The 16524-nt window shown below is 39.9% G+C and overlaps 1 protein-coding gene across 3 annotated transcripts in view; it reads left to right on the forward strand.

Moving 5' to 3' along the window:
• The window catches only part of LOC117352606 (polypyrimidine tract-binding protein 3-like), a 147810-nt gene that overhangs the window by 33268 nt on the left and 98018 nt on the right, over window positions 1–16524 (forward strand). For all 3 annotated transcript variants that reach the window (XM_033929160.1, XM_033929159.1, XM_033929161.1), the window contains one exon: window positions 3626–3795. In XM_033929160.1, the coding sequence (XP_033785051.1) occupies window positions 3626–3795 (170 nt within the window). The remainder of the gene's footprint in view (window positions 1–3625; window positions 3796–16524) is intronic.

Below are 16524 nucleotides of genomic sequence, written 5' to 3' on the forward strand. Positions count from 1 at the left end.
TATGCAGGTTATACCCTTCTGTGTCCTTGTTTGCTTGGATTGCATCACCTTTATATAAAGGGATCGTCTGTGTTTATCTCATGCCTTTTAAAATTTTGTCCCCTGTTGTTATTCCCACCACTTTCACTGGGAGGGTATTCCATGCATCCACCATACTTTCCATGAAAAAATATTTCTTGATGTTACTACTAATTATCACTTATATAGCACTGAAAAGCGTACACAATACTGTACATTTTTACATTTATAGACAGTCCCTGCTCAGAAGAGCTAGTTGCAATTTAACTTAGACAGACAGACAGACAGACATGACATATAGGGTTGGAGATGCAGAACCCCATTGCAACTTCAATTCATGTTCTCTAGTTCTACTGCTTTCTTGTCTTTGGAAAAAGCTTTGTTTCTACATTATTACCTTTTAGGTATTTAAATATATGTATTGTTTCCTCCCATGTATTGCAGCTGCTTCAATATTGATTTTCAGTGCTGCTATTCCACTTTTTTCAGCTATCTCTGTCCTTAAAAAGATTGTAGTCCCAGTATGGCTGTGTCCTTTCAAGGGACTTATTGAACTATGTCTTTGTAGCAGCATTTAACTTTTATACAAAGCTTAGAAGACTTTTCTTTAACTCAAGATAATTGTAGGTGTGTCAGAATTTTGAATTCAGAAATGAAACAAGCCTGAAGAAATAAAGAAAGAGAGTTTTTACTTTGCTAAATACAAATAACATGAACTTAAATTTTTTAAAAAATTGGAAGACATTGAATTTAAGAAATCTGTGAAATTGAGACCTGTATTAAATCTGTGCTAGAGTTGAATTCTGTAATCTCCAAGGATGTAACTTTTATTTATTTGGCATTTGCTCAAAATTTTTCACTAGTAGCTCGAGGTGAGTTACATTGATACACTAGAAAACTTATTTTCAAAGCATGTGGACACTTCAGAATTTCCCAAAAAGAGATCTGTGTTTAAACATCCAAATCCTAATTTTGTAAAGGCAGAAAAAGGATGTCCAACACTATAGTATGTCTAAATAGCAATATGGTATGTTGTGGGTGTGGTTTGGGCAGGACCAGGGAGGGCCCAAAATCAGGATTTTCAACAACTATTATTGAATGGGAAGAAACATCAAAATCTAAAAAGAATGTCCTAAGATAAAACTATTTCTCATGTCCAAGAAACAAAAAAGGTGCTCTGACTGAGCAGCTGACCACTGGAGGAATTAAGAACATAAGAATATCCTTTCTGGGTCAGACCAATGGTCCATCTAGCCCAGTATCCTGTCTTCAAGGAGGCCAATCCAATTCTCAAGTACCTGGCAAAAACCCAAATAGTAGCAGCAGTCCATGCACTGATCCAGGGAAAACGGTGGCTTCTCACATGTCTGTCTCAACGTCAGACTATGGATTTTTCCTCCAGGAACTTGTCCAAACCTTTTTTAAAACTAGTTATCTTACCATATCCTCTGGCAACGCATTCCATAGCTTAACTAACTATTCTCTGAGTGAAAAAATATTTCCTTCTATTGGTTTTAAATGTATTACCCTGTAACTTCGAGTGCCCCCTGGTCTTTGTAAATCTTTCCTCCTATTGGTTTTAAAAGTATTACCCTGTAACTTCGAGTGCCCCCTGGTCTTTGTAAATCTTTCCTCCTATTGGTTTTAAAAGTATTACCCTGTAACTTCGAGTGTCCCCTGGTCTTTGTAAATCTTGATGCAGTAAAAAGATCAATACACTTGTACCCATTCTACACCACATGGGCCCAGATTCTCAAAACTTTAATTCAGTTGCTAAACTGGTTTTAGACTGTTTAACCTGCACACATTTTAGCAGCAGATTAAAAAAAGGCTTATCTATGTCTTTAGTGAGCTTTCTAGCAGTTTCTGACACTGCCATGCAAATGAGCTCTTCAACATTAAACACTCCGGTGGATTCTTTAAAATCGCCGAGCCATTTTCTAAGAGTGGCATTGGCTATTGGCAACAAAAATCAGTGATTGATCCAGGGGTGCTGGTACAGTGACAGCACTATTTTAAACCCCAGCAGCGGGAGAGATGCTCACTCTCTCCCACTGACAAGCGAACCCCCCCCCCCCCCTCAGCAGCAGGAGAGATGCCCCCCCCCACTGTCTCCGATCCCTCTCCCCCGTACCTTGAATTAGATGGCTGACCGGAGGGATGGCTACTCCCTCTGGCTAGCTGGCCCGCCTCTTCAAAATGAACTTTCCCCTCCCCCGGGATCCTGGGATGCACCGGGGAGGGGCCTGAGGCTCTGATTGGCCCAGGTTGTTTAAGGCCCCTCCCCTTTTTAAAGATTGATTCTGATTGTCTACCATTAAATCTCTTTTGTCTTCTGTCTGTCTGTGAAGGAGGCCTGTATATCACACCAATGTATTCACCATTCCCTCTTTGCAAATGGATCCACAGTGCCTCTTCCTTGCCCTGCAGATCCTGCAATTGTGTGGCTTTAATATGATCTTTAACATATAACGCTACTCCACCTCCTGTCTTTCCTAAACAGATTATAGCCTGGTATACCAGTCATGGTTCTCCATGATCGCCACTATATCCATCTCATCTTCTACCATCATAGCTTCTAGATCCAGAGTCTTGCTTCCCATACTTTGAGCATTAGTATATACTGCTTTCCAGACATTACCCCTTTTTCCTGTCCATGTAGAGGTATTCAGAAATGGCTTCTGGGTCAGCCGCGTGCAAGAGCTGCTGAAAGGCAGGAAGTAGCAGCCCAGCTGGAAGGAGGACTGTTGAGGTAAATGGGATCCCCCGCTGACCCGGAAGGCTTCCCTCCGACATCAGCTCTGACAGCGGTGGAAGCCTTCCAGTTTGGCTTCAGTGGAGGGGGGGGAGCTGTTTATAAATGGAATCCCAGGCGGCAGGTGAATGCATAGATGTGAGGGGGGACGACTATTTGACCAGCGATAGGGAGGGTGGCTGTTGCACTCATGAGGGATGGGATGCTGCTGCTGCACATATGATCATGAGGGGGACTGCTGACCCGGAGGGGTGGAAAGGAAGGCAACTTGTGGCAGATCCTTTACTGCGGGGAGAAGCTCCAGGGGGTGCTGAATTGCCTTGTCCCCATACCTGCAGCAACCAGTTAATTTTTTTTAATTTTTTTTTCCTCCTGTTCCAGCGGGTTATTCGCAGCTACCCATGGGTAACAGTCACCATGTCATTCTCTAATGTTGAATGAAGAAATATTTTCTTCAATTTGTTTTAAATCTACTATGTAGTAATTTTTTATAGATACCCCCCCATAATCCTTGTATTTTTGGAAAGAGTAAACAAGTGACTCACATCTACCTGCTCCACTCTTCTCAGTATTTTATAGACCTCTATCATATCCTTAGCCATCTCTTCTCTAGGCTGAAGTATTTCGATTGCCTTTAAATAATTCTATCTACTGTACATTATGGGTAGAAAAGTGAGGATAAAACTGGAGATGGTAGAGTCTGTGATATTGCTATGAGAGAGGAAGGTGAGCAGACAAGATAGGCCTTGTCATTAACTGCTATAGACTGTTTTGTAAAGTAAGTGAATAAGTGTTAAGCTGCAAACTTCATACAGTTCACTCCTTGACATTACTTTTTCTTCAATATTTTAGCTAATGGGAATAACAGCAAGGAATTTAAAGGTGACCAGTTTCCCTGCTCCCCTTCTCGTGTTCTACATATCCGAAAAATTCCAAATGAAGTCACTGAAGCGGAGGTCATTTCATTAGGTCTACCTTTTGGCAAAGTAACAAATCTCTTGATGCTAAAAGCAAAAAGCCAGGTAACCTATGTTCAGAATAAAATTTTAACATTTGTGTTTGCATGAAAAGTTATTTATTTTTCTGAGGCTGAGATAAATATTGAAATACATGTAGCCTTATTCTAAAACAAGTTGTAAAACTGTATTTGTCACAGTTTTAAACTATATTGGTTTCTAGACAAGGTCTTTTTCGTGTTGATTGGTGGGTTCAAATTGTTTAAACAAATGTGGAATGTTTGCAGAATTTTCTCCAAAAGCAAACTGTTATCGGATGCTTGTGTATAGGACTTCTCTTTCTAACATAGTAGATCAAGCATGTCAAACTTGTGGACTGCATGCGGCCCATAACAAACATTTTTGCGGCCTAGCCAATGTAATCCAATAAGTCATAACTAGAGTCGTGAAATTTCTCCTGCAATTCATCGGTGCAGAGCAGTCACCTATCTAAGCCAGTCGAAAACAACGATGCAACGTACGAGTATAACCAGTTGCTTATTCTTATTAAGTATACGATGCAGACACCTTTGGTACCTGAAACAAGTTTGCACCTCTAGTCATAACGCACCATTTCCCCCCACTAATACTAGCAGTGAATCAGACAATAATACCTACCATGCCATTATCTTGTATTGACTTCCTTGGTGCGCCTAACAGGAAATATTTTGCCTTCGGAGTACAGTAAAAATACGAGTATAGGTTTATTTATATTACACTTGTTAATTTGTGTAATTATTCTGTGTCTGGTAAGTTAATATTTAAGAAAAGATATTGATTTTTATTGAAATGTGTTATTTTTTTTGTGTTAACAGTTACTCATTTATTTCAGCTCTTTGTATTCAGTATGTGTTTATCGAAACCAAGTAGTAGTAAAACTAAACAAAAAATTGCTGAGAAACATCAAAATTTCCTAGAAAAGTGGGAATTGGAGTATTTTTGCTGTGAAGTAAAAGATAAAATAATATGCTTGATATATAATAATGCTATTAGTGTACCAAAGTTATACTACTACTACTACTACTACTATTATTTCTATAGCGCTACCAGATGCAAACAGCGCCGTACAGAGTCACAAAGAGTAAGAAAACAGTCCCTGCTCGAAAGAGCTTACAATCTAAACAGGCAAGACAGACAAACAAGATATCATGGATACAGTTAAGGGGAACAGTTAATCAGCTGGCTGGGTTGGAGGGCAGAGGAGTAGGGTAAAGGATTGAAAGCTATATAAAAAAGGTGGGTTTTCAGTATGCTTTTAAACAAGGGAAGGGGCTTGACGGACAAACTTGGGTAATTTATTCCAGGCATAGGGGGCAGCTAGCTGAAAGGAACGAAGTCTGGAATTGGCAGTGGAGGAGAAGGGTAACGTTAAGATTGACTTATCTGAGGAACGGAGTTCTCTGGAAGGTGTATAAGGAGAGAGAAGCGAGAAGAGATAGAGGGGCAGCAGAAAGAACACACTTGTAGGTCAGCAATAAGATCTTGAACTGTGTACGATGGCAGATAGGGAGCCAGTGAAGTGACTTAAGGAGAGGGGTGACATGAGCGTATCGAGGTTGATAGGAGAGGCGACACTGAGGGATACCAGTTAGGAGTAGATTACAGTAATCTAAGCTTGAGATTACGAGAGCTTGGACAAGGGTCCTGTAGGTAGATTTATGGATGACTAATCAGTTACATAAACAAGTTACGTGCCTGTCTTAGTCAGGTGCTAGGGAAAAACATGATACCTCATCCAGGTTCAGCAAGCTTTGCCTACTTACATGACACAGAGACCCAGGCTTTATGAAATACTTTTATTATGAAAATAGAAAAAATATAATTCATAAGCCAGCAGCAAATAACTAATTATTGTTCACAAAATATCCAAAAACATATATGAAACTCAGTACATAATTATCACACAACACTTGCTAGATAAATGAGTAAAACTAATTCTTATACATTAAATAATTCCTTATAATAATAATTCCTGATTAGCTGCAACTAAAAATATAGCTTATCACCCTGAGTAACTTTACATCTCCTTATCCTATACAACAATGGAATACTTTTATCTAGCCCCAGCTGATAAGATGGATAATTTCCTTATCTCACCATCCGATTAGGCCTTAGCACAGAATCCGGAGGAAGGAATTTGCCTTCTACTCAGCACGGAAGATATGAATTCTCTTGGTACAGGAATAAGAGTCCGTCAGCCACTGGAACAGCTGTAAATTAGGTTGGCAGCAAAGGTTTCCTTTATGTGATGGAATCCAGATCTGTATAAGTCCAGTTTCTCTCTCTCTGGCAGAGAGTCACAAAAGGTAACTTTTCAGGTCTTAATTATTATAGAAGATGTGCAGAGAAACCTATGATAAGATGCAAGCTTCCTTACATCCTAACATAGACAAATCAATAATTAGGCACCTTTACTTGGTTCTTGTCAGATGACCTCTCAGGACCAATCCAGAAACAGAACTTGAATGAATAGCCTTTCTGTATAGAGTCTCGCACAGGCTGTGTAACAGAGGCGCCTTCGTTGGATAAGAACAGCACAGGAGCAATGCCTCCCCCAAAATTCACACAGGCTGAGCATGTAGGCATAGCTGGATGTCCTTGACTAGAATACAGTTCTGGGTACATACCCAGAATGCATCAGGCATCATAAACAGCAAAGATGTTTTCTTCTTTCTCTTCTTGCATGGTTCAGGCTGGAATGATTTCTTGCAGACAATGGTTCAGGCTTTATGACATCAGAGAGGCCTAACCTTCAGGTGTGAATAAGGAAACACCCCTATAGTCCGGGTAATGTGCTCAGAGAGGTAGAGATGAATAACAATAAGTATATAACACTATATGGCACTATGAACAGCATAAATCAAAATATGACAATTGCGAAGGATTAATGAGGCAAGAAAAGTTGAGACCTCAAGCTGGGACTGAAAAAAACTTTAGTTCATGTTTTCTAAAGTATCACAAGAAAGTGAAGCGGCAGTGCATGCCTTGTTGGAGTTGATAGCTAAACACTTGAAACCTTTTACCTAAGATGATTTCATCAAGGAATGTCTAATTAAAGCTGTAGAAATTGTTTGTCCTGGAAGGTTGAAGGTTTTTCAAACAATCTCTTTGTTTCGAAATACAGTTACAGAAAGAATTACTGATTTGGCTGGCAATTTAAGTGATCAGATTAAAAAGTAAAATCATCTAGTTTTGAAGCTTTTTCCATTGCCTGTGATGAGAGTATGGACATTGGGGGCGTAGCTCAATTAGCTGTGTTTCTTCGTGCTTGCGACACAAATTTCAACATTTTTGATGAATTATTAGAAGTAGTACCGATGCGTGGCACTACAAGACAAGATATATTTAATTGTGTTTATGAATTTCTGCAAAAATACAATTTATATCTGTCAAAACTAACTTCTGTAGCTACAGATGGAGCTCCTTCAATGGCCAGAAAAACTAACAGTTTTGTGGCATTACTGCAAAAAAAAACAAAGTGAAACTTGTGACGGATTTAAGATTCATCATACACATTACATTATACATCAAGAAGTATTATGCACAAAGATAATGAACATGAAAAATGTGTTGACATTTGTCAAAAAAATTATCAATTTCATAAGATCTCAAGACAAATCAGCGACAATTCTCTGCTTTCTTAAGTGAATTAGAAAGCAAATATTCCGGTTTGTCCTACTTTACCGAGGTACATTTTGCTATCCTGCTCCAAGGTCCTTAAACAATTCTGGGATTTGATAGAAGAAATATGTTGTTTTTTTAATACTAAAAATCAAGGCACAAGGTTGCTGATCCAGTATGGTTACAAGATTTATCTTTCATGGTTGATATAACAAAACACTTAAATGATTTAAATTTAAAACTGCAAGGAAAAGATCAGATCATTACAAACATGCGTGATGAAGTTAAAGCATTCTTGATGCATGGTGAAACATGCGTGATGAAGTTAAAGCTAGTTCTTCGGGAAAAGCAGTTGAAAAATGAAGATTTCATGTACTTTCTGACATGCAATTTAAAGAAATCAAGTTTAGATGAAATTGCATTGTATCAAAAATACATAGAAAAAAATGTTAAGCCTTTGAACAGAGTTTGAAATAAGATTTGCCGATTTTTAAATCTTTGGAAGATAAGTTTTCTTTGTTTTCTTTGATTTTCTCAATAAAATATATCGGTACCTAATCATATGCAAGTGAAAGTAATTGAGATCCAGTGCGATTCATATTTGAAGACAAAATACAATGAAGTTGGCTTGCTTGAATATTTGCCAGTCAGGTTTGCATATGAAATTATTTCCATGCTTGCTTATCGATGTGAGCAGTTATTTACACTTATGAAAGGAAATAAGTCTCCTATCAGTTCCAGAATTGGCGATATTCACCTTGGGTCAGTTTTAAAAGTAATCCCTGCGGACAAGATTTCCCCTGAAATAGGAAAAATAGCAGAGAAGAGATGCCAAGTGTCTGGAAGAAAACATAAATTTTATCGTTGCTCTTGTTCTTTCTTTTTTTTTTTTTAATACTGTATTTTTCAAAATAAAGCTAAATTTCTATGAAAAATTATGTTTTTGCTTTTTTGCAGCCCACATAAACTTAACCCTTGTTTGTTTAGCCCATGTCAGCTTTTGAGTTCGACATGCTTGTATTAGATGATGACACAAAATCACTCAAGACAGTAATGTTCTTTACTCATGTGCTGGGAAATGAAAACACCTATTTCCTGTCATTCCAGCAGATGAATCCAGACAAATGGATTATGTACACCCACCAGCAGGTGGAGATAAAGATATTTTCTACTCTCCTGGATTTGTCTTGACTGTCCTCCTGTTTTACAAAGATTAATTCAGTGACCTGGGGGTCCAGGTTGGGAGTCCTGGCGTAGAGGGTACACCTGGTGATGTCTGGTGACTGCTGGGGTGCCACAGGGCTCCTCGTTATCAGCAATGTTGTTTAATTTGTTTATGGTTCCAACTGGAAAACTATTCATGGATTTATAAATTCAGTATCGCCTATATGCGTATGATCTACAATTTCTTTTTGAAGTCCTTATAGGCCACTCTTGTGGCTTCTAGAAAGAATTGCCATACTGGGACATACCAATGGACCATCGAGCCCAGTACTCTATTTCAACAGTGGCCAACCCAGTTCCCAAATACCTAGCTAGATCCTAAGTAGTTAAACAGATTTTATGCTGCTTATCCTGGGAATAAGCAGTGGATTTCTACAATCATCTCAATAATGGCATATGGACTCTCTTTTAGGAAATTATCCAAACCTTTTTTAAACCACACTCTCTAGCAATGAATTCCAGAGTTTAATTGCACATTGTGTGAAGAAGTATTTTCTATGGTTTGTTTTAAATCTACAAATACTTTTGTAGCTTCATCGCATGCCCTCTAGTTCTAGTTTTGGAAACTGTAAATAAGCGATTTGCATTTACCCTTTCCTCTCCACTCAGTATTTTATAGACCTCTATCATATCACCCCTGAGCTGTCTCTTCTCTTAGCTAAAGAGTCTTAGCTGCTTTAGCCTTTCCTCTTCCATCCCTTTTATCATTTTCATTGCCCTTCCCTGTACCTTTTCTAATTTCGCTACATCTTTTTTGAGATACAGCGACCAGAATTGCACATAGTATTCGAAGTGTGGCCGTACTGTAGAGCGATACAAGGGCATTATAACATTTTCATCTTTGTTTTCCATTACTTTTCTTATAATTCCTAATATTCTATTTGCTTTCTTAGCCACTGCTGCACATTGACCTGAGGGTTTCAACGTATCCTCAACTATGACACCTATGTTAGAGAATGACACAGGGACAAATTTGTCCCCATCCCTGCAGGAACTCAATTTCTCCATCTTGATTCAATAGCTACTTCTTATCTAATTGTGAAGATGTAAGTGATACAACATATAAGCCAACGTTTCATGGTGTGTAACCATTTCTTCAGGGCTTTGTCAAAAGTCACTTCTCCACATTTATTGCATAGCAGGCTATTCTCCTGCCAGCGTCCTGACAGGAGCAGAAAAATCACCACAATTGAATTGAAGATCCCCTCTGGCCGGATTCAACCAAGCCCGGTTTTGGTAACACAGCGTCCCTTCATCAGGAAACCATTGAAGAGAAAAAGCAATAGTCGCACATTTAATCCAACAAGCCAGCTGGGAGGAGGGTGGAGCTAACGGAGAGCAGCGCACACAGCGCTTAAGAGCTGAACAGGAAATGCGTCATGAGAGATGAACACCAATCAAAAGCGAACAGAGATTAAATGATGGTATTTCATTCTATACTGTCGTTAAGTCCATGTGGGGTGGACTAGCAGAAAAATCAAGATTCTGTCTGAACACAGGAGCAGACTGAACACCAGCTCTCTGTCTGCTCCTCTGGTTCCCCACTGCCTGGACAAGGGTCACTTGTTTTATGATCAAATTTGGTTTGTTTTGGAACAATTACCCGGGGACAAAATGCATCACATCCAACTAAGTGAACAATTTTGGATTTTTCATTTAAGTGCAGTACACCCACATGGACTTAACGACAGTATAGAATGGAATACCATCATTTAATCTCTGTTCGCTTGTGATTGGTGTGATTGTGGATATCCAAAAGTTTGGAAGGAAAGAGGAGGTTCTGCTGTTGGGAGATTTCAACCTGCCGGATTAGGACTGGAATGTTCCATCTGCGGAATCGGAAAGAAGTAGAGAGATTGTGGATGCCTTTCAAGAGGCTCTGCTCAGACAAATGGTGATGGAACCCACAGGGAAAAGGCGATATTGGATCTGGTCCTCACAAATGGAGAGAGTATCTCTAATGTTCGAGTGGGTGCTCACCTGGGAAGTAGTGATCATCAAACGGTTTGGTTTGATATAACGGCTAAAGTGGAGAGCGGCCGCACGTTACTTAAAGTCGTAGATTTCAAATGTATGGACTTTAATGCAGAAAGAGCTGTTAGGATGGGAGGTCATAAGAGAAGTGGAAAGACAGTGGTCTAAGCTGAAAGGAGTGTTAAAAATGGCTTCGGACATATATGTGAAGAAAATCAATAAAAAAGGGGAAAGGAAGCCGATATGGTTCTCCAAACTAGTGGCAGAGAAAATAGGCGAAAGAGTTGACGTTCATGAAATATAAAAGAACCCAAGAAGAGGAGTGCAGAAAGGACTACAGGGTGAAATTGAAAGAAGCCAAGAGAGAGATACGTCTGGCGAAAGCACAGGCGGAAGAACAAATGGCAAAAAATGTAAAAAAGGGAGACAAAAATTTTTTCAGATATATTAGTGAAAGGAGGAAGATGAAAAATGGAATTGCTAAACTAAAAGATGCTGGAAACCGATATGTGGAGAGTGATGAGGAAAAAGCAAATGTGCTAAACAAATACTTCTGTTCTGTGTTCACAGAAGAAAATCCTGGAGAAGGACCGAGATTGTCTGGCAAAGTTACATGAGAAAATGGAGTAGATTCTGCGCCGTTCACGGAGGAGAGTGTTTATGAGCAACTTGAAAAACTGAAGGTGGACAAAACGATGGGACCAGACAGGATCCATCCCAGGATACTAAGGGAGCTCAGAGAGGTTCTGGTGAGTCCTATTAAAGACTTGTTCAACAAATCTCTGGAGACAGGAGTGATTCCTGGGGATTGGAGGAGAGCGGATGTGGTCCCTATTCATAAAAGTGGTCACAGGGATGAAGCAGGAAACTACAGGCTGGTGAGCCTCACTTTAGTTGTTGGAAAAATAATGGAAGTGTTGCTGAAAGAAAGGATAGTGTACTTCCTTGAATCTAATGGGTTACAGGATCCGAGGCAACATGGTTTTACAAAAGGTAAATCGTGCCAAACGAACCTGAGTGAATTTTTTTGATTGGGTGACCAGAGAGCTGGATCGAGGACATATGCTAGATGTAATTTACTTAGATTTTAGCAAAGTCTTTAATACAGTTCCTCATAGGAGGCTGTTGAACAAACTTGAAGGCCTGAAGTTAGGACCCAAAGTGGTGAATTGGGTTAGAAACTGGCTGTCGGACAGACATCAAGAGGGTGGTGGTTAATTGGAAGTCGCTTGGAGGAAGAAAAAGTGAATAGTGGAGTCCCTCAGGGTTCGGTGCTGGGGCCGATCTTGTTCAATATGTTTGTGAGTGACATTGCTGAAGGGTTAGAAGGAAAAGTGTGCCTTTTTGCAGATGATACCAAGATTTGTAACAGAGTAGACACCGAAGAGAGAGTGGAAAATATGAAAAAGAATCTGCAAAAGTTAGAGGAATGGTCTAATGCCTGGCAACTAAAATTCAATGCAAAGAAATGCAGAGTAATGCATTTGGGGATTAATAATCGGAAGGAACCGTATATGCTGGGAGGAGAGAAGCTGATATGCATGGACGGGGAGAGGGACCTTGGGGTAATAGTGTCCGAAGATCTAAAGGCGAAAAACAGTGTTACAAGGCAGTGGCTGCTGCCAGAAGGATTCTGGGCTGTATAAAGAGAGGCGTAGCCAGTAGAAGGAAGAAGGTGTTGATGCCCTGTACAGGTCATTGGTAAGGCCCCACTTGGAGTATTGTGTTCAGTTTTGGAGACCGTATCTGGTGAAAGAACGTAAGAAGACTTGAAGCGGTCCACAGGAGTGCGACAAAAATGATAGGAGGCTTACGCCAGAAGACGTATGAAGAGAGACTGGAAGCCCTGAATATGTATACCCTAGAGGAAAGGAGAGACAGGGGAGATATGATTCGAAGTTCAGATACTTGAAAGGTATTAACGTAGAACATAATCTTTTCCAGAGAAAGGAAAATGGTAAAACCAGAGGACATAATTTGAGGTTGAGGGTGGTAGATTCAGAGGCAATGTTAGGAAATTCTACTTCATGGAGAGGGTGGTGGATGCCTGGAATGCGCTCCCGAGAAAGGTGGTGGAGAGTAAAACTGTGACTGAGTTCAAAGAAGCGTGGGATGAACACAGAGGATCTAGAATCAGAAAATAATATTAAAAATTGAACTAAGGCCAATACTGGGCAGACTTGCACAGTCTGTGTCTGTATATGGCCATTTGGTGGAGGATGGGCTGGAGAGGGCTTCAATGGCTGGGAGGGTGTAGATGGGCTGGTGTAGGTTTTAACGGAGATTTCAGCAGTAGAAACCCAAGCACAGTACCGGATAAGCTTTGGATTCTTGCCCAGAAATATCTAAGAAGAAAAAATGTAGCCGAATCCCACAGACACTGACCAAGATCTATTGAGAACACTTCAAACATAAGATAAGTGGACTTTAAAGTGTGAGATAAATGAACCTAAAAGTTTGGAGATAATGATTGAACTCAGTTGTAGAGAATGACACGGGGAAAAAAATCTGTCTCCATCACCGGACCACCATCCCGTTCACCACCCCATCCCTGTCGTCCTCTTCACCGCCCCGTCCCCACAGCATCCACCCTTCCCTCGCCTCCTCACCGCCCTTCAGTGGCCCAAGAATCTCCCTCCCTCCCCCTTACCTTCACGGCGTAAAGAAACTTAAGGGAGGGAAGGCGCACAGTCACCGATCGTGCATGCATCCCCTTCCCTCCCTCCCTCTGGCCAAATCTATCTATCTACCTCCCTCACCCTTACCTTTGCGGCAGTTTAGAAAAGAAACTGATGCCGGCGAAGCCTGCCTGTGCCGCCCTGCAGTCGCGTGTGTGTTGGCGGAAGCTTCTCTGACAATTCTCATTTTATAAACACAAATAAAACAGAGTAAGGTTCAACAAAACCCATCTCCCTTCCCTTTCACAAATATCCCCTTCACTATTGTGAAAACTGAACAAACCAAATTACTACAGAATGCTACATTTTTCTAACAGAATACTTTAGTCACACATGGCAAGAATAATGTTAGAGGAGTGCAACTAGGGCAACTGCCCCCTGGTCAGAGAGAGAGCCCTAAGCCAGCTGGAAGCTAAAGAAGCAAAGCCTGAACTTTGCAGTCCCTAGTTATGTCTAATACCAGCTCTAGCAGGATACATATTTCAAATCTGAAATACTCTAATCACAAAATATAAAATAAATTTCTTTTTTTTTCTTTTTGTTGTCTAGCAATTTTATTCTTCAAATCACATTGATCTCAGGCTCTGGTTTTAGGTTCCTTCTTTCTTCATCGTGACATGGCTGGCTCCTGAAGGTAAAATAGGCGCAAGAGGAGCTGGGGAGAAGATGCTGAGTCTTACACGGGCGCAATTTTTTTTACCATAGGGGCCGTAAAAGGTTTTGGGCGATGAAAGGTCTTGTCCCCATTCCTGCGGATTTACTGCGGTGACCCACGGTTTACCACTGTAAACGGTCCCTGTGTCATTCTCTACTCAGTTGATTGTACTAGACTTGGTGAGGAGCAGGTTTTTTTTTTTTATGCCAATGAGGTATCTCCTAAGTTTGTGCCTGCTTCATTAACAAGTGATTATGGCAAGTTAGAGTCTGAGGCTTTTTCCTCCTTCTTAACAAATCATTCAGCTGAACAACTGTAGATTAAACAAACTGTTTGCAGTCCTTCCAGACCAGAGATCAGATTTTTTTAAAGGAATTTTGGATTGTGAACCCAACTATTTACCCTTCTCCATTGAGAATATTGACCATTTAAACCTACTCTGGTTTTTTTTGTCTTTCAACCAGTTCTTAATCTATATAGGACAGGGGTGCCCACACTTTTGTGGCTTGTGAGCTACTTTTAAAATGACCAAGTCAAAAATGATCTATCAAAAATAAAATTAAAAAAAAACCACAAAGCACACTATACACAGAGAAAATGTTAATTATCATTTGTATTCGGGGTTTTTTTTTCAGAGGGGCAGATGACTTTAAAATATGCAATGTCACCTCAGTAACAACTATACAAAAACAGACAAATATATCCCCTCCCCTTTTACTAAACCGCAATAGCGGTTTTTAGCGCAGGGAGCTGCGCTGAATGCTCCCGATGCTCATAGCTCCCTGCGCTAAAAACCACTATCGTGGTTTAGTAAAAGGGGGCCATAGTGCAAAATATAGACAGCAGATATAAATTCTCAAAACGGACACATTTTGGACACTAAATTGAAAATAAAATAATTTTCCCTACCTTTTTGTCTAGTGATTTCATGAGTCTGGTTGCACTTCCTTCTTCTGTAAATCCAATATTTCTTTCTTTCTGCCTTTCTTTTTCTGCCCCTCCCCTTTTCTTTCTCTCTCTTTCTTTCTCTCTCCCTTCTCCCTCTTTATTTCTGTCTTTCTTTCTCTCTCCCCCTGCCCCCCTCAAGCCATTGCGCTGATTTCTCCACTTCCTTGATTTCTTTCTCTCTCCCTTCCCCCCCATGCCACCATGCCGATTTCTTCCTGCCTCCCCGAGCCAGGCCAGGTACGTACAAGCGCCGGACCCAAAAGCCTTTACCTCCGACGTCAATTCTGATGTTGGAGAGGAAGTTCCAGGCCAGCCTGATACACTGGAAACATATAGACCCAACACAGTCCGTGTTTCGATACTATTGTCTTCCTCAGGGGTTCCTGTAGGTCCTATGAGCAGGCTTGTGGATTAAGTACTAAAAGCAAACAAAATATCTCTGTGCTGATAAGATATACTCAAAAGCAGGAATGAATGAAAAAGTAGATTAACAGGAAAATGTTTAATCTGTTTAATGTTGGAAATGTTTCATGATGCCAGCAACCAGGGCTGTGGAGTCAGTCAGAGACAATTTGGGTTACCTGGAGTCGGAGTTGATAAAAATGTACCAACTCTGACTCCTGATAAATTTAAATTATAATTTAAAAAATACAGCAAGTTCAAATGTCCCATTTCACAAACAATAGTCATAATTAACACATTGTGGGCATTTTTCACCGACCTATGCCGAAAAGCGGGCAAATTTTCAAAATGTTGCATGGGAAATTACGTTTCGCGTAAAATAGCTGTAACTTCTAAATCATTGCTTATTTTTGAATAAAACATTCAGTTTCTTTTCTTATATTGAATTCTTTATTATAATTTGAACACATTTTTTATTTATTTTGTTATAAACAATTACAACATTCAAGGTTAATTTCAAAATTTTTAAAAACTACTCTTTTATACTGAAGAAATTTAAGAAAAGACAACTGAATTTACCGCTATTTAGTTACGATTTTGATCTCCCTTCCAACCCTAATTCCACGAATCGTCAGGTATCTCCTCACTGCCTAACGTATAACGATAGATAATATGTAATTTTTAATTCGCCGAATGGCCGTGTTAACACTTTTGCCAGCACTAATTTGTAGAAACCAAGTTTTGTCAGCTCCCGCTCTCTAGTGATAGTATGCGAAAAATGTGTTTACTCATTTCCCGCCAACAATGTGTCAAGTGCTTTTCTGATGTAAGAATAAAGCCCAGTGCATAGTTGTATTTCTACTAGTATAAAGGTCGGAGTCATAGGTACCAGAAACTGAGGAGCCAGAGTCAAAGGATTTATCTACCGACTCCACAGCCCTGCCAGCAACGATGGCTAAATCTGTTGCAGTAAGATGCTTGAGCATTTAGGCAGATGATAGGAGTCTGATCAGCAGACAAGATTCTTGTCACATTAAAGTCAGATCAGACATGCACATCATCATTTAACAGAAGTTCATTTAAATCCAAAAGCAGCTTTGGCAGGTTGGTTTTTTTAAATAATTGAATTCAGTTGCCAATTATCTAAGACAGTGTTTTTCAACCTTTTTACACCCGTGGACCGGCAGAAATAAAATAATTATTTTGTGGACTGGCAAACTACTAAGACTGAAATTAAAAAAACACATTTCCGCC

The sequence above is a fragment of the Geotrypetes seraphini genome, chromosome 1, assembly GCF_902459505.1.
Source record: "Geotrypetes seraphini chromosome 1, aGeoSer1.1, whole genome shotgun sequence".
Classification (NCBI taxonomy): domain Eukaryota; kingdom Metazoa; phylum Chordata; class Amphibia; order Gymnophiona; family Dermophiidae; genus Geotrypetes; species Geotrypetes seraphini.